General features: G+C 46.5%; 1 protein-coding gene and 1 long non-coding RNA gene across 2 annotated transcripts in view; one reads left to right on the top strand and one right to left on the bottom strand.

Moving 5' to 3' along the window:
- Nucleotides 1–22,420, top strand: part of cwc27 (CWC27 spliceosome associated cyclophilin) — a 40,949-nt gene that overhangs the window by 14,980 nt on the left and 3,549 nt on the right. Inside the window, exons 11-13 of the mRNA XM_023796781.2 lie at nucleotides 5,602–5,702; nucleotides 17,904–18,013; nucleotides 18,193–18,305. Coding sequence (XP_023652549.2) covers nucleotides 5,602–5,702; nucleotides 17,904–18,013; nucleotides 18,193–18,305 — 324 coding nt within the window. The remainder of the gene's footprint in view (nucleotides 1–5,601; nucleotides 5,703–17,903; nucleotides 18,014–18,192; nucleotides 18,306–22,420) is intronic.
- LOC111835954 (uncharacterized) lies at nucleotides 13,504–17,537 on the bottom strand. The gene is made up of 5 exons (XR_002836316.2): nucleotides 17,290–17,537; nucleotides 14,780–14,873; nucleotides 14,257–14,337; nucleotides 14,113–14,178; nucleotides 13,504–14,000 (listed from the first exon to the last, which is right to left on the bottom strand). It is a non-coding gene; the product is annotated as an uncharacterized lncRNA (long non-coding RNA).

The following is a 22,420-nucleotide window of genomic DNA, read 5'->3' as shown; positions in this document are numbered from 1 at the left end:
TAATGTGGACACTGCAGGGCTTGGGACAGAGTCCTGGATTCTAATGTGGACACTGCAGGGCTTGGGACAGAGTCCTGGACTCCTAATGTGGATACTGCAGGGCTTGGGACAGAGTCCTGTATTCTAATGTGGACACTGCAGGGCTTGGGACAGAGTACTGGATTCTAATGTGGACACTGCAGGGCTTGGGACAGAGTACTGGACTCCTAATGTGGACACTGCAGGGCTTGGGACAGAGTCATGGACTCCTAATGTGGACACTGCAGGGCTTGGGACAGAGTCCTGTATTCTAATGTGGACACTGCAGGGCTTGGGACAGAGTCCTGTATTCTAATGTGGACACTGCAGGGCTTGGGACAGAGTCCTGTATTCTAATGTGGACACTGCAGGGCTTGGGACAGAGTACTGGACTCCTAATGTGGACACTGCAGGGCTTGGGACAGAGTCCTGGACGCTCTGCATGGCTTGGGATAGAATCCTAATGTGGACACACTGCAGGGCTTTGGCTGGTCTCAGGCTGTAGAGAGTGAAATTAGACATGATAGATATTCCAGCTGTTTTATGGGTACGAGACAAGTGTCCCCCTAAAATCTCACTTTTAATATAAATATCTATGGTGTAATGTTATGAACTCACATCAAGTTGCCTCTGCATTGAGCATATGGAGTTAATCGATTTGATTAGAAGCAACATTGTCATAATTCATAATTATATTTGCCCATATATTACGTTCGAAAGTATTACGCAGATCTTGTGTCTAAACCGTAAGCCAGCTAGAATGATTTCCTTTACTTTTAGAGAATCAGATGAATGTAGATGTCCAAGGACATTAACCAGGCAGTGTGAATATTCTGAGGAATTTGCTGCGACATTTCCCATGATGGCCAATGGCCACTGCGTTTCTGTGGCCTTGGAAGAAGGGATGAGCCTGTTTGGTGCTTAACGTGGCTGTCCGTCACTTGGCCACCACGTCACGTCCTCATGAGAGATACCAACACATGGACAGTTAACTCCCCCTCCCATAACAAATGTCCAGAAGACCTTTCAGTCAAAGGAGTCTGATGATATGTACCAGGCTACAGTGGGGAGCTCCATAGGCTTCCCTCAGAGCTTCCATTGCTGACAGTGCGCTACTGGGCTTTTTTTTTTGGTTCAGCCTATGGTCTCCGCCTCTGTGGAGGGTGATTTTCATCTCAGCCACTGAGAAAACACAGGAACGAAGGACACTGTCGCTGTTAAAACGTGAATATTAAATTTAGCAGTCACAAGCAGTGAACCTGGGCCTGTTGGATAAAAGTGTCCTCATCAGACTACCTGGAGCACATGTCATGGATAATAAGTAAGAGTTAGGGCATGACCGGCTGTGTGTTATATGTTTTTAAACAGACTGTCGTTCTTTCCACCTGTGGTAGAGCTCTGCCGGGCGTGAAAGCATTAACTGTGCGGAACAGCTTCCCTGGGCATGTGCAGTCCGTGTGCTGCCTTTATGAAACGAACATCATCCACAGCTCCCCAGAGTCATCAGATACTCTGACTAACTGCCGCTGGAAGAAAGTTAGCGAAAGGAAGATCAGCAACTAAACCGTGTAATTAAGTTGATTTTAAACATGTCTGCCAGGTGTCCAACGTACTGTGTGCTTTGGGAATGATGAATGTCGACAAGACTTACGAAAGTTATGGACGTCCAGTGTCTCCCCTCTACGGGGATGTATGGGCTCTGACCAGAAAGTCCACTCATAAAGAGAGACAGTTATTTTTGTTTATTCTTTAGATTAAGTGGTTCCACTTCCTCAGAGACTCTGGGAACCTTGGAGATCCTGCAGGTTTTAGATCGTGTCTTCAGTTGGTTGTTGCAGTAGAACTTGAAGACCTCTGAGGTAGTCGATAGAAGACTCAGATACTATGCATAAAGACTACTGAAGTCATAACGCATGAGACATTTCCACCAGTAGTGACATAAGGTTTTGTGAGCTGCAGTCACATAGACTGGTACTAAAGCTATAGGATCGAATTCCCCCCATGTCAGTAGAATCTACAAAAGTGTATTCATGCACTTTGTGAACAAGTTCAGTATGAGGAGTCACAGTCACAGAATACTCAGCTGGTTGGTTGAAACCAAATCTTGGTTTGGATTTTTACTTTCTGGACCTCAACTATCCACCTCTGACGTTTTTAGTTACTTACGCTACTCCCAGCTGTCATTGATGGCATTGTGGGAAATCTGGGGCCTTGTTTCTGAAGAGGCCTGCAAATGGACGTGGTGAGTTTGGTAATAATTCACAGCCATTCTGGTTAAACATTTTGAGTTCTCCAGTTGAGCCAGTGGGATGTTGTAAAAACGTTATTTTACACTGTATCGTCAGAGCCTGGCTGTCTGAATCTGAGCGAGCGGGATGCTGTAAGAGTGATATGATACACTGTGTCGTCAGAGCCTGGCTGTCTGAATCTGAGCGGGAGGGGTGACCTGTCCCCTCCTTGCACCTCAGTCGATCTGGTAGCTCCTTCCAAAACAAACAGGCCCCACAGGAAATGAGAAGATTATCACAGATTGGAGGGGGGCTGGCTTATACGTGACAGCGGTGGGGATGGGAGGATAGGGAGTTGTATGTCACCCCCTTTTTCTCAAAAAACGTCTCCCTGGGGCCCCTGGCGAGCGGCACACTGGGACCTCAGGGGAGCAGGGCTGCAGGTGGTAGCCCCCCCCCCCCCCCCCCGCTAAAACGGAGCTTGATGGCACATGAGGCAACCTTGGATGAAGGTTCATTGACGAAGCACTGACATCTCCGGCGCTTTCTGGAGCATCACGGCAGCAAGCGTATTTTGGAATCACTTCATCCATCCCTTTCAGACTCTCACCGATCCAGATCCGCCCCTCCACCCGCCATTCACCAAAAAGGCAGGGGGATTCGGAGAAAGGGGAGCAAAGAAGGAGAGATGAAGGCTGTGGGGGTGGGGGGCAGTGGTGGTGGTTCAGAGAAGCAGATGTGTGGGAACAAAGGCCGCTTTTGTTTGGGGGGGTTGGTTCCCGTCTTTCTGGGGGGGGGGGGGGCAGCTTCACGCTTACCTGTAGCCATGTAGCAGAGTTCTGAGGCTGCTTAACGATATTACCGTGTTTGCTACACGGGATACGTGCCCCGTGCCCCCCCCCTTGAGGCAGGGGTGACTCACGGCTGTCACACCCCCATTTTAAAGATTGACCATCCTGTTTTTAAGACCTAAATTGAAACGTGCAGCATGTTGAGCAGGTGACTGGACGCAAGGAGAGCATTCGTGTGGAGAATGCAAACTGTTGGTGCTTTTCCATTGGCATACAGAAACCAAGCCATAGCTGACCTGTACTGCAAAGAGAGATGAGTTACAGCGTGGTTCCACTTCCAGGGTTTGCAGAATGTTAGTGACATTAAGCCAAAGACATGTTTACTGTTCACACAATGTATATTATGATTTACTATGAGCAAATTTCTGCTAGCAAGTCTGGAAGAACCTCTGTTATGTTAGCATCAGACAGTAGTGGAATTTGCGTTATGAATCCATTCTGTTCAGCTGTTCTATAGATCTTTTTAAGTAGGAGGATGGAAATTTTCAGGTTCCAAATTATCGAGAATTTCTCAATACATTACAATGTGTGATACTACTAATAATGAATAATATATAGAATGTGGTCTTTGGTCACGCTTTTGGGTCTAATGATAAGCAGGGCCATGTGAGTTCAGGGTATGGCTTTGGCGCAGCTCGGGTTTGGTGGCAGGTGAAGAGCCAGGAAGCTGGTCTCTGCTGGAATGGAGGTTGTGATTCAAGAGAAAGACACTTATTTGTTTAGGTTTAATAGGAAAACTTTACAGCCTAATATTAGGGTAGACTTAAGAGCACTGATGGTCCTTACGAGACGGGTTTCTGGGGGGGGAAAAAAAACTCCAGAGTCATCAGATTTGCAACGTTGTTGTTCCCTTTTTGGGACTGACTGTGTCCTGGTGGGATCCCTTTGTCTCCAGAACATTTGGATCGCATTGGAATTGAAGAATCCATAGGCACTGCTCCATGGCGGCTATATAAAAAAAAAAAAAAAGCGGCACCACTTGAGAGCGCCACTCCAGAGCTCTCAGCCACCACGCTTTATGAGGGGAACAGCACAGGAAGCTGCGTTCCCCAGGGAGGGGCTACGCAGGGCAGGAGTCCCTCTCAGAGGAGGTGCGCACCGCCACCGGTGGGAATGGGCATCTCGGATCATACACCTCTAAGCGGCAGATGTGAGCTGGGCGCTTTTCTGCCAGCGGGAATCTGCAGTGGGGGCGATCCGATAGCGGCTGAGAGTGGCCAAGGGCACTGAGCATCTGCTTCTGATTTGGGGGGTGGGAGGTGGGGCATTCTGCTGGATTTCATTTTCAGCTCTGGTCTCCCCACCAGACGGCGGGTCGGTAACTCGTTGCCAGGGGAGGTACGAAGCTTTCGGCTGGATGTGGGTGATACCACATTGATTCATCGAGCTTTTGAATGACACTGGGGGTTGATACATTACATCTGGCTGTATCCTCATGCTTTCTCGCCTGCAGAAGCACATCGTGTCCTCCTAGTTCCCCTCTTTCATAAGCTACCCCATGTGGCAGTGCAGGACGAGCCTATTCATCCATTGCTCTCCTAGATTCGGGTATCTTGGTGTTTCCTTTGAATTTCCTTGGGTGTCAGCCAGCACCTTGCCAATGGGGACAGTGACAGTCGAGGACGGGGTCTTTCCCTAACCTATACACAAGAGACGTCTCCTAGAGCGTCATTTATCTTGCTCTGTACTTAGTTTTCCCCCCAGAAGGAACAAATGCTTTTCTGTACATGGTGTTTCTACCAGTCACTTTGGATTTTGCAGGACACTTTCAGTATCATAATCTTTCTACTTGCCATGTCCAAAAAGCATAAGGAATTTGTTTTGGTGCAAATGGCGGCATGAAGTGGACAATCAAACATAGAATCAAGACAGTGAATACAACAGAACTAAAATGGAAATAAAAAATGTGCATTTAATAAATAAGCATGCATGCATATAAATAACAGTGACAGCCTGATGTAGGGTACAAACTGCTTTGGGATGTGTGAAAAGATGCGTATTAGGTGACTGGCACTGGGGGATGTTATGTTGTATCTGGCTGCGTCCTCATACTTTCTCGCCGGCTGTTTCCCTCTGTAATTAATGTCCACCTCATCTCCGACTTTGTACTTCTCCTCCCGTTAAAAGAAGTCCTCCAATAACAAAGCAGTCTTTAATGAGCACGTGTTGTGCCTCCCTCAAGGCAGGGGGGTGAGGGGGGGGATCACTTTAAATCCCTCCATTGTTCTCAGCGGCATCGGGGGCCAACAGGAAGCCCTGCGGGTCGCGGCTGAGAAGGTGGTGTTCTGTGCGGTTGACTGACTGACTGATGATAAGATGACGGCGCGATGACAGATCGGTCTGTGTATGGTGGCCCAAGGGGTCCAAGCGTATAGCACAGGTCCTGCTGGGTTCATATGCTGATTGCTAGAGGACTTGAGGCAGAATGTACTTCAGGTGTGTCTCATCCTAATCTTTCAGACTGTTGGTCTGACGCTGCTCTGTCTGTGTTCCTCCCTCCGCAGTGAAGAGCTCCGCAAAGAGGCCCGACAGCTGAAGAAGGAGCTGCTGGCCATCAAGCAGAGGAGAGCAGACATTAGCAAGCCAGAGGAGGCTGACGATGGTGGTAAGAGCTCATCTGAGGACATCCCAGTTTTTGAACGTTCTCGTTTTCCTTTCAACGTTTTCCTTGCCTTCCCCCAAACGTCGGGCGCCATGACGATAGTCAGATTGATCGGGAAGCTTCGTTACCTGTTATTTTTAAGTGTCTCTGAGGATTTGAAGATTCAAAAGCTTCATTGTCATTTGTACAAGTACAATGAAATGCTTGCATGCCTCCCTGCTGGCATAAGCAATATCCATCCATCCACTTCCTATATCCACTTGTCCTATGCAGCTTACAGGATCAGCTCCAGACTAAAACAGTATATAATAATAAATAGCAAATACCAGGATACTGAGGATAAATAACATACATGTACAACTTAAGGATTTCTAAATGGTGCTATGTGTCCCCCAGCTTGATGGTGGGGTGTCATGTCCGTCAGATATGAAAAGGGGCCGATTGTCATGTGAAATTACGCAGCTTGCCAGCCGGACCAAAATGGTCTCCTTTGCCGTAAACATTGTGCGAACCAACATGCTGGAAAAAGCAGCCGATTCAGGAAGCGGCCACAGAGGCAAGCGTCTCGCCTGGGCTGACGCTGACCAGCTTTCTGCCATCTGGACCCCGGGGGTGTGCATGAAAATAAGCACAGCCTCCCGTGCTTAGCTTTTGCTCTTGTGATGTTTATGTCATCCGGGCCAGCCATGACATCACCTTCATATTTATGCTGGACGCAGATTTAATTTTCCTAAGACCCTCGTGGCGCCCCCGTGTGGTAGTGCAATGAAACAGCATTTTGTTTGGGCAGCTACCCCATATGTCTTCATCATGAACCGAAGTTAGAGAGGATGGAAGGTCTATACCCAGTTTGGCTAGAATCTTGGTTTTTATATATATATATATGTTTCCATATATTTTTTTTTTTTACAGAAGTACAATTGATTATGCTTCATTCCTGTAGATCTATCTTTCTGACTTTCACAGTTTGCGCTCATTCTGTCTTTTTCTACGTTTCTGCATATTATTTTTTCGTATGTAAAACATCGAGGGATCATGGTTTTGTGAGGGCTGTCACAATGATTTCTCTATGATGGCATGCTTATAAAATCACCTATTTAAAATTTTAAATCCCGGCTTTGGGTTCGACAGGCCACGCCCCTTTAGCTAGAGATTGCCGTGACTGGCCGGTTTGGGATGACTTTCCACCCGTCGTTTTTTTTTCCTCCATCCGCTAATTATGACCCTCCCCCCTTCGGAGCAGGAGAGTCTGCACACCCCCATGCGACTGCCCACCCCCTTTTTCCAAGCCCCTGCCCAGTTCCCCCCCCCCCCCCCTGGCTGGTGGGTCAGCTGAGGCCATGCGTGCCTTTGAAGGAGCCTCTAGTTACACACAAACGTGTAGGATGCGCAGCCCCCTCCCCCCCCCCACATAGATCCGCCGGCCCCCGAGAGGGAACCGGAGCCTCTCTTAACGGCTCCAGGTCTGTTTTTATGTCGCTGTACTGGAAGAACACTCGGGAATGACATTTTTGGGATTCTGTGCTGCAGATGATTCCTTGCGGGGCCACAGCTGAGGAATGCTGACTTCCACAGATTCGGGGCGAACGGACAGAGCGATTGAACGGTGTTCTTATTCATCCAGCTTTTCAAGGATGACAGTCCATATATAATAACAAAATGAGCTGCACCCCAGCGTGGTGGTGGTTTACTTGCTGGGGCCACCCAAGTCTGGTCATGAGGGCTACCCTTTTGTAAGATTTAGGGGGGGGAATTTTATTTGTGGCAGGTAAATAATTTTTCTATCAATTTCCCCTCCCGCCTCATATTTTATGCCCCTAAATTGCCTTGTCTAGAGGTAAATGCGTTTGTGTTTAGCTGTGGGAACTGTGTGTTCTTGGGTGCCGTGTTACATCGCCCCCTGCAGGGATGTTGTGGATCTGCAGTTGCCTGTTCTCTGCCAAAGTGCTTATCTCTCTGAAAGCCTCCACCTACGGAGGCCTGGTGCCAGTAACGCTCAGCTGCATCCCATATGATGGGACCAGAGATGTGCAGACTTGCGGTGTCCTTTATAACTTATGCTCCTTACAGCCATATGCAAGGGGCCCTGGATGCCCCACTCAGTCTAGCAGAGATAAGGTGAATCCGCAGTTTCCTCCCCGGCTCGTAAATTCCTGCGGCTTATTTCCCATAATGCCGTGTGCGCTGCCTTCTCTGTGGATTAACATGGGCTTGAGTACAGGGAAGCCTGTGGCCTCTGAGCTGCTGCTCTTGGGGCCTGGTAGGGGGGGGGTGAGCCTTATGCAGCGTTACGACTTTTCCCCTCTGCGTTTGGCCCGGGACACGCCAGCTCAGAATTGTGCTTTCACTGATAGTATCTCGTACGCATTTAACTTGCCAGACAGATCAAGGGTGACACCGTGTTTAGGACGCATTGTTAACAGCTTGGAGTGTTTATATTACACCTGCTGGGTGCGTGGCGTGCCTGCCGTTCCTGCGTTTGTTTAGCGTGCTTCACGGCTGTCTCTGCCTGGATTTTCTGCACTTGGGAACCCCAGACTCTCAGATCTGTTGGTGATACTTTGCAGTGTCTTGTAATGAGGGACTGAGCTCCTGTGTGGGGCCAGGTCTCTAATGGAGGGGGGTGGTTTGAATCTCCATTGGGCCCTTGAGTAAGGCCTATAACCCCCGGAAATGCTGTAGGGCTGCTGGACAAACGGCTGGGCTCCGACCCCAAGCACCACTCTCGCCTCTGTGCAGCTCTGGAAAAAATTAAGAGACCACAGCAAAATTTTTAGTTTCTGTCATTTCTTAATTTATGGGTATGTACCTGTGTAAAATATGTATTTTTTTTGCAAACTGCAGCCTGGCTCTTCCCTGCTTCTCATTGATGAAGGGGTTCTTCCTTCCTTTATGGGTCATTAGTCCTGCTTCTTGGAGCCTGATACGTTTAACATTTAACATTTCCCATTCCTTTTGAAGGTCACTTGATGTCATCCTCTGATTTATGAGGCACTGCCAAATAAGTTGACAGTCACCTCTGGCATTTGAAAGTTGCTTCTGCCCTCTACTTGGCTTGTTTTTGGTTATTACCAGTGTCTCCTGCTTCACCTTGTTGTTGAGTACTGAGGTATTAGAAACTTTGAGCCTGGAAGCAGGCTGCCTCGTAGTGTAGTCTTCTGCCAGCAGAACCAGGATTATACCAGGATTTATAAATGCAGATTTTTGAAAAATAGAGTGGTCTCTCCAGTGTGTGTGTGTCTTTGAAAAAGAGTCAGATGGGATATCTGATAAAACATCCAGTGTATCTGTACTTCTATCCGTACATAAGGGAAATGAAATATTTCATTCTGTTGCACAGCTTGGGCACGAAGAGAGCAAGATAGCGTCAGTGCTGGGATGACAATATGCAAGGGGCAGAGGCAGGGGCAGAGGCAGAGGCAGCCTACAGGGGCCTCGGTTCATGCCAGGACATTATTTTGCACCCCTGATGAGCGACGTCTGGCCTTCGCAGGATATTTTTACGCCCTGTTTCGGTCAGAAGGTATCAGTCAGGACGAGGCGCTTCAGAATCAACGATATCAAATGTCTCGGGGGGTGAAAAAGAAGCTATTGTGAAAGTAAGCATTCCGTAGGTTTGCCTCGTGTTTGTCTTGTGGTCTGACATGCACAGTGCATGTGGAGCCTGGGCTGGGACATCTAAGGAGAGCGATTTAGGAGATAAGGGTGACGGGGGGTGATGGCGGGGCCTAGGGGGGCAGGTGTGTGCCCCAGAGTGCTTGGACACCCACATGGGGGGTGGGGGGGCGGTGACCCTCTCACCAGTGCTGGCAACCGACAGAAGCTTCTGGAGCTAAAGTGAAGATGACTATGGGGGTTCTGGTCCAGATAATAACGGACCGCTGAGATGGAGACACAGGATCGATGCTGAAGATGGTGAAATTACGGAGAAAGAGCAAGATAGAGCAAAGAGTAACATCATGTCACGGCACGCAAGATGGTATGACACTGTGCAAATCTGAAGGCATGTGTGCACGGAAATGTAGGAGTCAAAGCTGATGTTTGGTGGCCTCCCCGACACATCTGATCTGAAACGTACAATTTATCACTACAAAGCAGTGATCACGCATTGGTTCCATCCCAGACACATTCACACTAACTTTTTTCTGACTCCTTCCTTGATCCTCCCCAGGATTCGAAATGCTTCATTCCAGTGATTGTCATTGTAGTGGCAGTGACAGTATTCATCATGGCGAATGAGCGTCACAGTGGCTGGCTAATGCTCGCGTGTTGTTTACAGGGAGGCCGGTACCGTTAGTACCATGTACTGCATCTCACTATGACAGTTAGAGAGGGCTACATCGCTAATGTCATCTTGCTGTGACTTATACCTTATACCAGTGTTTCCCAATCCGGTCCTCGGGGACCAACTGTCGGTTCATGTTTTTGCTCCCTCCCTGCTCCCTACCAGACAGTCCATACTGTTGACTGTGGCTCCCAGAGGGCTGGATTGGGAAACACTGCCTTATATAGTTAGTACATTCAACTATAGCAGTTGGTACATTCACTGTGGCAATTGATGTCATACTTAATGTAGGTAATAAATTACATGTACAAACTGTCCACGAACGAACGGGTTCTGTTGTGACAGATCATATATCGAAATGGGCGTACGGCAGAACAGGATTTATCACACTAGGTGAGAGAATGAGACAGAGATGCATGACAGGTTGGGACAATCACAGTACTTTCCCGAGGGAACTGGTATGGCATGATGTGCACACTAGGTGGCGCAGCGCCGTCGGGTGTATGACTACATACCTTAGGTCCTTAGGTTAAGCTTTTTTTTTTAAACTTCGGTCATACATACGAGTCATCATAAGTCGTATAGGTTATAAGACGGGGACAGTCTGTAGTCAATGCAGCTTGGAGTTGCCCACCCTCTGCCCTAAGGAACAGTCTGTCCCTTAGCTTTCCTGCAGTCCGACGTTGCCGCTTAGCATCCCCCTGGAGGCCGGAGAGCAGTGATTTTGTATTTTAAACAGGATGGAGTCTGGAGTAAGGGTATAGATCCCAGCGAGTTTTGTATTTCTGGTTGCTGGCAGAAGCATGGTATGGTTACAGAGCCGTCACCTTCCCGACACATCCTGGAAGGGCTCCCGACGAATGGCAGCGTAAAATTATGGTCAGCAAAGATGCTGTCAGGCCGCCAAGCCATGGTCGTGCTTGCCACTGTCCCAGAGCCAAGCATAAACTCTATTATGCTATTGATAAATACACAAAGGACTCAAATGGCTCTCGATTCATCTTTCTTTCGTTTTTTCTTTTTTTTTTTGAGAATGAAATTACAGAGGGTAGGATTGGGTTTTGCTTGTGCACATGTTTGGCTTGGACCGCTGCTCCATGGCCAAGCTGGGCCTTGAGCCGTTATGGCCAACCATGTTCACCGTGTCCTCAGCCCCTGTTGGGCAAATTCCAGTGCAAAGCGAATGCAGGAAAGGATTTTTTTTTTGTAATCACATTATTATAATAATTGTTATTATCACTGAGTAATAATCTAGCTTGTGTTTGTTCGTATGTGTCAGGAAAAACTGCATGGGGAAATGTGTAGAAAGAGAAGGAAGTCGAAAATATGAGGAGCCAGAAAACTGATAACCTTAAAGGCAGGTCCTCAGAAAGAGGGAGATACTGGAATTTTTCTGATGACGCTCCCGCTCATTCTGCTAATTCATTCTGTAGGTAGGGGGCGACGTGCACTCCTCACCCGGCCAAATCGTTGCACCAATAAATCCTCTATTGGTCTTCCCTCTCCTCTCTCCAGTCGCTTCTCCACAGGGGACGGATAGCTTCAGAATGAGTCTGGAGACCAAACTCATTCCTACTCCGAGCCCTAATAACAGCAACCCGCCCTGTTGGTATCTGGCATCCTGCGTCGGGGGGAAAAGGCAACGGTCTCACCAGCTGAGCTAAGAGAGACATCTGTACCTTTTGAGTTATTATTTTAGACAGACATCTCTTCAGTTTTGTAGACGTAAATTACAGCGTGTTCCCTTGGTCTGGTTTCCCCCGTCTTGGCACGGCCGCCCTCTCGCAAAGCCAAAAATAAGAACCGAGCACTAAGAGACTTGAAAAAAACACTGTCCGCTTCATACCCACCACCCTAAATGAGGCGTGTGGCCACCTTTTTATAATACCGCTCTGAGGTATTTTTACGGGGTGCGTTTGTGCTCGTGGGCTTTTTGGCTCCAGTGGCGCCCTGTCACTCACGTAGTCAGAAAATAGTGGGGAGATGTCGACGGTCTCTGCCTTTCCACGCCAGTTTTGAACTGTTAGGGAAAATACATAATCTAGTACAATCCAAGAGGCACGTAAACATGTAGACGCTCACCGCATGGCTTGTCTTAATCTCATAAGCGCTTGTCTTCTGAGAGTTTAGGCAGACAGAATTTTTTTTGCATGTGTTTATCTTTATTTTATTAATAAAAATAGTCTTTTTTTCAATCACAGCATGCTAAATGTATGCATACATCCTGTGGTGTGTGGCTCAGCAGGCTAGGGATGTTTGCCAGTCTCCGGAAGGTTGTGGGTTCGATTCCCATGGCCAGCAGAGTAATCATATAACCGTGGACCCCGCTCAAGGGGCCCTTAAGCCCGACTGCTGCTGGACCGCTGGAATTCTGGGTAGCCCAGTGCTGTGACTGTAGGCTTTCCTCACTACTAAAAAAAGTAAAGCTGTGTAATGTATTAGGTTTTCAATTTTAACGATTAGCAATTTTAACTAGTAACTAATAGCCCTCGTTATTAGCCACTATTAATGTCCGAATCAAGCTGTGGTGACACCCGCAGCTCTACCGGCAGCTTTGGAAATCTGTCTCATAGTAATTCCTGATTTGGCCCCTCCCACCCCCCGTGTTCTTTGTTTTCCGTATCAGGGTTCTATGCCTGAGGCATCACTCTGCATTGACAGCGATGGATCAGAGGGTCAGGTTTCAGCCCCAGCACTTTATTTTCGACTGGATCCCCTGCATGGTTCTCTGCAGGGTGGGGGGTGGGGGGGGGATGCATTCCATTCATGGCGAGGTAGCAAAAGCCCTCTCAACACCCCTTGCAGGACGGCACAACAAAGTGGCTGATTTGTAGCTGCCTAGGGCCGGGTTGCCCGTATGGGCTAGGAATGCTGTTCACAAGGCTGGCGAACTCTCCACTGGCATTTAGGGATGCCGGCTGGGATGGCATGAGTGCCAACCCCCCATCTCTCAGGTTCCTCCTCACATTTGGTGGGTGGGGGGATGCCCAGAGACACCGTCTGACCCTGGTGGAATCTTTGGTGCCTTTCTATTTTCCCGCCGTTTTTCTTCCATTAATCCGAAGGCAGTTTCTGCCCTCGCACTTGGACGGCATTTAATGTCAGATAGCGCGGTTTCACCACATGCTGTGCTTCCTGAGAGCTTTATTCAGAATTCCCTAAAAATGATGAATTTCCCCGTTTTTACAACAGTAGCATTGCTGTCCCTTCAGGGATTTTTGTTTATTGACTTCATTTAAAAACATACTTCTATACCTCTGGGTGAGTCCCTCCCATCACCAAAACGCTCTTCAAGGTTTTTTGTGGGATGGAACCTTCACCGTTTCACTCCCAGGTGGTACGAAGCCTCTATGATGTATTCAATCTGGCTTCATTGGAGTATCCATCCGGAAACTGAGCATGTGTCTGCATCCACATCTGTGGCAGGCTGTTTATGAAGCTGTCTGCAGAGTCGATTCCTTCACCTCTGTTTTACTCAGTCATACATTTCGTCAGCGTCCCACCCTTTAAATTTTTAACGGGACGGCATGATGTCAGCGCCGAGCGCACAAGGCCGGAAAGGCCCGGCGCAGTTGCCATGACACTGTCGGCCAGGTGAGGTCAGGCTATTCGTATGACGCATGGCCAGGCCTGGCTTGGTGCCAGGTTGTCTGATCTGCCGTAGGCATGCCGGCGATCCCAGACATGCCGTCTGCTGAGTTTGGTCCCTGAGGATGTAATCTCTCTGTTTATAGATGTCGCCCCCTCCTGGCTTCTGTCCAGAAAGCTCCTTCGTTTCTGATTTCCTGGCACTTTCTTATTCACGTCATTTATTTATTTCCTCCCTACGTATGTGCTGCACTATGAAAACAGTCAGAGCAGCAACCGGACACCATTTAACCCCTGCCCTTCTTTGTCACCCACTTGCTGGTCCAGCTGTAGAAGACCTGGATCTCAACAGTATTTGGCCTGTCATGCCGTTTTTAACCTGTTGGTGGCTTTTGGGTCCCTCCTCTTCCTTTAACACGTCCAGAATTCTGGAATTTGCCATGAAAATCAGATGTAAAACACACGTGCATAATTACAAATCCCATAAGAGACGTGGATCAGTTGAAGGCATGGATGTGGGGCTGCACCCACAGTACTTACCAGGATGTGCTCTCAGGAATTAGCTACGCAGATGCCGTTCTGCATCATATCGGTGTGACGGCCAACCTAAAATAAACCCCGCTAACTCAATGCACGACCAAATCACGACTATCAAACACCTGTTGAGCCGTGTCTTTGATTTACCAGCTCTCAGCTTCTCCGGTGGACCAAAAAAAACCACAGAAATCCTTGCTGATTCGTGTTCTAGTTGCAGTGATGATGCCCCTGTAAGGAAATTAAATAAATAAAACAAAATAAACACCTGTTGAAAAGAAAACTCTGGTACATTACAGCATCACTTGCATGTAGCGTCAGGGGACATTATGGCAGGGTTCCCCAATTGCGGCCCTGGAAGGCCACACACAGTTTGCAGATTTATCTGTTCAAACTCACCTAGTACTTGGCCGACTAAGGTGTGTCTGTGCAGAGAAACCTACAAATTCTGTTGGATTCTGGCCCCCCAGGACCAGGACTGGGGAGCCCTGAGCTGTGGGGTGATCAGATTTGGGTGGCCAGGTCTTGGCACCAGGCATGCGCAATACCACTGATATTCTTTTTGATCCGATTTGATCTGTCTCTCTTTCCCCTGCTTCAGTCTCCCACAGCCAACCAGCTGCACTTTCTTCCTTCCGCTAGTCTCTGTCTGTAGTATGACTGAGTGACTCACATGGAGCTGTAGGTCTCGGTCTGGAGCAGAATGAGAAGTGCTTCCTGTCCTAACACTGACATTTAGGTCCTGGTGGTAATTCGTGTCCTCTTCCCTATAATAATAATGTAAATGGTTAAATATCAGGTAAAATATCGACATTTTAACATTAGAATCAAATCTCAAAAACAGACCATTCAAAAGAATCGATATTTCAGCATCACATCCCTACTTGGCACCTACACACCATTTTAGTGTTAGGCTTGTCCCTTTGACCATCCCCATTAACAGTGTGTTAGTAACCTCTCTCCCGGTTACATGCCTCAGGGTTTAGCTTAGCTGCAGTATGACCGACTAGCTTGCATAACCCTATCATTCAGGGTTTTGACAGCTGTGTCACTCCCTCGGTGCTGCTGCTTGTCTAGTTTTGATAACATTTCTCATGTTTTGTACCCCCTGGTACCCAGAGGTATAATCCTCAAAAAACAGCAGATTGCTTCCAAGGTTCTTGAAATAAGCAATCTCTCTGTTCTTTTCACAGAGACGTTTTACAGTATCGAGGATGCTGTTCAGCAATTGCCCGGGAAGCGGAGATGCCCTAGTCGCCTTTGTACCATTTACTGTTTATTGCCCCTACATCTGTTTCCTGACCTTTGTAATTGATTCCACTATCAGTTTATCACTGAGCTGAAACTTGTTCTTACACTCAGTGGGAAGCCAGTCCAGAGACATGCTAGATACTGTCCAACTAATGACAAGCACAAGCTTCTAGACAGATGGTGCTGGTGTTGATATCGTAAGCCGTTCTTCTGTATTTCCTGTACTGCAAAGAGGGTTGCAAAACTTCATCTGTAACTATTTCGTTTTCATTGCAAAATAGGTTTTTAAACAAACTTTAGTCAATGAAAAATGTCATTTTCAAGCATAGTTAATTGCCTTTTATCTATTCTGCAGTTGATTTTTCTTGACAACTAAAATGTTTCTGAAGCCATAACAATACAAGAATTTATACCGATACAGATTCCAATACAAGAGCACTTTTTACTTTGTAATACTTTATATATAATTTTTTAAGCTAGTAAATACAGATGGAAAAAATGTATGACAAAAAATATTTAATTAGGCTACTACAGACATATCTAACGTACTGTTCCACCTCATTTGTACAGTACGTCTTGTTTTAAGCATTTTTGAGGCATTTGAAGTTCAGTTTGAATATATTCAAAGCAAGTATACAGAAGTGGCAAATGCTTAAAATTTGAACACAGTTTTTCTCCCATTGGCTTCAGCTCAGTTACACTTTGTTGCGATGGCAGCCCCTCTTGTGTCACAAGCTGCAGCGAGTTTGCAAAACAGTCCAGGTTAGCGACTCCCAAATCATCCATTGCTTTTTTTTGTCTCGCACAGTTGCATGCGCTTTAAGTGGGATTGTCCATTAAACGCTATTCCCACCTCTCAAAACTTTACTTTACAAGATTGCAAATCGCTGTGCTACTGGTTTCTTTTAAAAGCGTATAATACTCCCAGATCGTCACGTCTTATCTTACGCTCCTCGTACTGCGAAGGGTATGCGCATGACGTCACAGCAGACGGAAGTCACTGTACTCACACCCACTGAGTAGCAAACAAGACTGGGGGCAGCGTTTGCGTTCGAATTGAATGCCGCAAAAAACACATGTAAAATGGGAAAGAGCTGTCGTGCGATTGATTGTACAAATAGATTTAACACGAAGAGATTGCCAAAAACTAAATAATTAAGTATAGGACGTGGATCGGTCACGCATGGCCGATACCCGATCTGTCAAATAGGTCTGGATCGGCGCCGATACCGATCCGAATATCGGATAGGTGCATCTCTAATACTTTCTTTGTTGAATATATATTAATCACCATAGTTGTCCAGCCTGACACAAAGCCATTAATATAGTGAAAGTTTTTGAGATATGTCTACAGTCATTTCTACATAACATAGTCGAAATGAATCTGTTACTCTCTTCCTTATATTCTTTCCTTGATAAATGTTTATATTTTCATTTGAGGAAAACGTTGGAGTACTATTGTAAATTCCTCTGAGATCACACTGCCTGTTCTATAAGCCTACTTGTTTAATGGATTGGTTTCCAAGTCACATTTTAAAAGTGTTTTCGTTTTCTCCCCCTCTCCCTCTCTTATTGCTTGTAGAAGAGTTTTGGATGGCTACCAAGCCTCTATTTTGGGTATTTAGTCCCATTTTTTAGCCGCAGTTGTGTCTAAGTCTGGTCCAGTGAGGGACTGTTCAGGGCTTGGCAGTCGTCATCTTTCTAGATGAGCCAGGGGCCAAATTCGGGCTCAGGCAAACTCGGCACGTGCGCTGGACCCAAACATTTTGGGGAGCCGCATCAGATCTGGGTTTTAAAAATGGATATGCGCAGTTGCTAAATCTCTTTCACTCATCGGGGCTCACAGTTTGAATCTGAGCCTCTGCAGTCTCACGTGAACCAGACAAATTTCTTTCACTAGCAGCCTTGCTGAATCTGCGCAGGGTCACTCACCTTCTATCTACAGGAACAACTTTGCTGCCTTGACATCCTGGTATTTTGTTGTATGATTAGCGAGTTCTCACAGTCAACATTATTCCGACACTTACATCCGCTTTGGATGTCGGTACGGCGATCGGCTGAACTTCAATGTGGGCCCACTTGACCCAGCACATTTTTTTTTTGTCTCCAGCGGTATGAGAAGCTGATGATGAACAAATGATTCGGGCCGCTTAAAAACATCTGCTGAGATGCAGAGTAGCTTTTCTGTGTGGATACCAGAGGCCTGGACAGGCTGTAGCTCCCAGTAAACACGTGGTCTCTGTTATGACTCCGTATCATTTTGTGTTTAGGTCTTGCGGGCTCACATTTACGAGAAGGTCTACACAAAGATTAAAGCGTCCTGCCATGTTTGAACTCTGCACTGCAGCCATGTTCCAGCAAGTTTGATCATAGTTTGACTTTTAGACTGTAACGCGATACATTTGTTGTTCAACTCTGTGTATTAATAGCACTTAAATTTGTTTTACAGTGGCGTCAGAGTATGTCGAAAGTGTATTTGATTAGTTTTACATCCTTAGAAATCCTTCAAACTGATGAGACTAACTGAAGGTGATGTGACCTTACAGTTGACGGGAAGGCCCCAAATGAGGCAGTTGCTGAGTACCTCGAAGGGAGGAAGAAGTACGACGACCTACGGAAACAGAAGCTGAAGAAGGGGTCCTCCAGGGAGGCACAGGTAAGGGAAACCCTCACCACACCTTGGCCGTAGCATGAAGATTACTGCTCGCAGTAAGCTGATCTCTCTAATCCCTGCTGTATGCGAGGGCCGAAGGTGTTTTTGGCGGATGGGTTACGGAGGACCGCTCACTGAACCCAACCTCACTCATGACATGGGCTTAATTGTTCTTGTGCTAGACGCTGGCACTCTTGGATAGATTCAAGACCAAGCTTTCGGAAGCCATCAGTGAGACCCCAGAGGCCCCCGAAGAAGATGTAGAGGAGTTGGGGGAGGATGATGACAAAGGATGGTAAGTGCTCTGCCAGGGCTGCGTCTCACGTCAAAGAGCCTGACTGTCAGCCACTTGCATCAGTAAACCCGTAGGCTGTACTGTTGAGTAGTTAGAATTGTTGGACCCTGAACTAATGGTTTTTCCTTCCCCTTTACGTTGCTTTGTTGGTTTATATAAAGTCGTAAAAACTGTGCTTCTAAAATTGGGTTTTAGTAGGTCTGAAGTAGTGCTCAGACTTTGCAGAAAACATTCTCGTCAGTCAGTGCTGAGATGCAATGTGCAACGAATGAGAGAATTAAATAATTAGCATGCTGTCATTCACTCAGCAGTAAATCACAGACCCCTCTTATGGAACAAATATTAAGTCTACACGGTCATATTTCATTCCTAATTGAAGATCAAGACTAAATACTGTTCTTTTATCATTACCTTAATGTTCCTGTGGATTTTTGGGACCTTCTGCATGATTATTTGAAGAGTGCCAATGAGGGGGCTGTTTGTTTCTCTTGAAACGCTGGAGTAATGGAGTGTCTGGTGTAGGAAAAGCAGGTCTTCATAAAGAGATGAACTATGAAGACACGAATGCGATATATATGTATAGCGCTGGTTTTGCATGCGGAATTGGTCCTTTGAGCTGGAATATCGGGGGTAGGATTTTTCAGGAGACGTTTATCTCAGTCAGTTGATGGGACTCCAGACTTTCAGTTCCTCACCTGTTTCTGAATTGCATTAGCAGTAATGTTGAACTGACTGTTGTTTGGTTATTCGAACTGAGAAGTGCTTTGAGAAGCTGCTGTTACTTATAGGGTCGCTGAACGGCAGGCGGATGCTGAAAATACTTTTATACTGGAAAACCCATGGGAGGAGTAAATAGCTTTATTATTAGATTATGCATTAATTAAACAAATATTCAGTTAGTTGTAGGACTTGTATTTCGAAAACACTCACCGCTATGTGTTTGGAGGGTTGATGAACTCGTTGGATTAAAGTCTGCCTGACTGTCTCTGCTGTTATAAGGTTTGTACTTTTTCCTCCTGGAAAACTGCTTTGTAAAATTATATTCCCAATTAAGTCAAATGAGTCATTTGAAATGGACATTTAATCTCAATCCCAGGCATTCAAGATTGGGATCAACAGTAAATAATTTTAAATATATCAATGTGGAAAAAGAAAGGAAAAAACAGTGCTGGCCAGTCAGAGTGGCTGAGAGACACTCCAGCAAGCCTTCTGGCAAAGCTAACGCTGCACACGGTACATACCGGCTCAAGCTTTTTCACAATAGGGGTAGTATTTATACGTCAGCTTTGTGACAAGGACGTTTTTCAGCCTGGTATGGGTTCTCTCATTTCCCCCTGCCTGAACGTTTAGGAGCGACTGGAACTTTGTGGTACACTCCTCAAAAATATTGCAGAGACTTTGTGTCTGTCCCCTTTTATGGCCTGGTGAAAATATATTTCTCAGTTTGATTAACTTGTCAGACGTGCTCCTATTTTGCATTTCTCTTATGTGTTGGTATATTTCCAAGGTCTTGCTGTGAAAAGTACATCAGGCTGTGCTCTTCATCTTTCCAGGCCATTACTGGAAACCTAAACGACTGGAATCTTCTGTAAACGTTGGGTTTAAAAATCCAACGTAGCTGAAACATAACAACGACTGTTTTTTTTTTTGCACCCATGGACACAGTGAACCTCACCTGTTTCCTTTCGGCCCATTTTAAGGCAGATCTGCGGCTATTAAAGAGAAGTTTGATATGGTGAGACTCCTCTGCTTCTGTGACATAATAGGCCCTGCTGTTCAGTAGCAGTTTCGCCTGCAGATAACGCACAAGTTCACTTACAGTAACCGGGCCAAGCAGGAAAATTAAACGTGTATAATATCAGAGGACTTTAAAATAGCAATCAGAGGACTTTAAAAGTAATGCCTTGTGGTATAAATGCTATTTTATCTGGTGTTTTGACTTGTTGGCAGTGTTCACCGCTCAAATACGTTTGCAATAATGAGGTTTTGGATTTGTTCAAAAGCTGCACAAACCTTTGTGATCTGTCAATCCTCTCCTCGAAGAAAGTGTGTTTACTGAAGATGTTGACTTGTTGGGTTTGAAAAAACCATTTGAATGCTAAGAGTACACATGGGGTTCCTGGCCAGAGACAACATGTGTGTGCGTGACCGTCTGAGAAGGTTCCAGAAATAGCGTTAAATCCGTATGAATAACTGCTTTAAACCTACGGTTGTAGGCTGACACTTTTGACGTCAATTCTGGTGTGGTGCCTTGCTAAGTCGTCCCTGGAGTTTTCCTCTACTGAAAGCATAAGAAAAAAAGGTGTGGGAGGTACAGGGGGGCTTACTGCAGTCTCCCAGAAAAGACCATTGGGAGTCTGGAATCTGCAGCACTTTTTGGAGTGATCCGTGCACCCCGTGTGCGGAACACGGGTTACAATAGGTCAGACGCTGGAAGTCAAGTCTGGGCCAGGAGTGTAAACTGTTCCATCTGTGTCTACAACCCCCCCCCCCCCAAAGAGACTGGCACCCGCTCTCCCACCCCCCCGGGGGGCGGGTTTTCAAACGCTAAGAAAAATAAATTTGGGAATTGTTCTGAAATCTGGCATCAGGGGCAGTGCACAGGGACCCGCGGTGGTAGGGATTTGGCCGGTCGGGTGGTGGTCGTGTGGTCGGGGCGTATTTTCGATAAGTGCAAACTGAGCTGTAGGGTAGAGCCATAATCATGTACCATAAATATGGGGCAGTGTAGGGAAAGGGGGGAGTCATCACCAAGGCTCTTATCAGATGCTGCTTGGGCTCCTGGCGTGAGGCTTTTCTGCTCAGCCACAGGCTCGCCTTTGAACTGTCACGTCTCCTAAAGTCCTTAATTTGGAATACAAATATGTACTGTGCTCCGATTGGTCTTGCCATCACCACCTGAGTGGGTGGGCGTGGCCCCAGACCGGTGATGACAGCTCCTTCATGCGTACCTAACAGCTGCTGTCCGGCAGAAACACCCCAGGCCATCCCCCCCTTTGTTAGGGGGCATACACATACTAAGTGATTGGCCATTCCATCATTGTCTTTGAGGAGCTGAGTGTTGACTGGCTACCTCGCATCGCGCCTTGAGTGACAAGCTCTACTCAGATTTGTCGTGTTTGATGCTGCACTTAACGTTCAACCAGATTCAGCTTTGACCCATCCACTGTTTACCTCTCCGGCGTGCAGCCAATGAGAGAATAGCTGTACATGACGTGAGCCAAAACAACACAGCGATGAAATGATGCAAGAAAAGCTTGTAGCTTGTGTGGAGCACTTTCCCAAGTTTTATATTACAACTTTAAAATCGTAGCACAATCTAAGAAAAAAGGTGGCTGCTTGGCAGTTGGACAAGGATGGAGGGTTTGAGGTTAGGTTTATTGCTCTTTAGCACCAGTGAGAGACCATATTTATTTCTAACATTGTAGTCATTATGCAGAAAAATATTAATGTAACAATTAATAATAAGTACTACAATAAACAACCAAAAAAAAGAAGGTCGTCAGAGGCGAGTGCTTTATGAGAATGTCTCGGCACTTGTTTCTGTGACGCTTCGCAGCAACGCACTCATGCACAAGGACAGAGCGCTGACACTGAGCTCAGTGCAACGCTCAATACTTATCATGTGAATGCAGCTTTAGGGAAGTATGGCCTTTTAATTGACTCATACTCAATATGGTAGCAAAAAATTCACGTTTCCTGTGGGTGCAAAATGTATAGCAGTTTTTACAATAAAACAAAATTAAAACATTTTATTGTATTCGATCTTTAACATTCATTGAACCTGCTGTTGTCAAGTAATTTTATAAATGTCATTACAGATGCTCCTCTTCTTACGAACGAGATAAGTTCCGAACAGCCGTTCATAACTTGCAATGTCCGTAACTCATTATTCATCATTTTAAGGGTATACGCAAGTACAAAGAACTAGGATGCTGGGAGTTCGCACGCTACGCTGCTGCGCGGCGGGAGTAGCAGCCAGAAGTCGTACTAGGCAGAATTGGCGCGCAGAAAAAAAACTGATGTTGCGGACAGGAAACGGGAGCCCAATGAACACAATTTGGACTTACAGTCCTCTTCGTTTGTATGTCTGAAAGTTCGTAAGTTGAAAGTTC

The sequence above is a fragment of the Paramormyrops kingsleyae genome, chromosome 7 (genome assembly GCF_048594095.1).
Source record: "Paramormyrops kingsleyae isolate MSU_618 chromosome 7, PKINGS_0.4, whole genome shotgun sequence".
Classification (NCBI taxonomy): domain Eukaryota; kingdom Metazoa; phylum Chordata; class Actinopteri; order Osteoglossiformes; family Mormyridae; genus Paramormyrops; species Paramormyrops kingsleyae.
The sequence above is the reverse complement of the archived record's forward strand: the minus strand, read 5'-3'. Positions and strand labels throughout refer to the sequence as shown.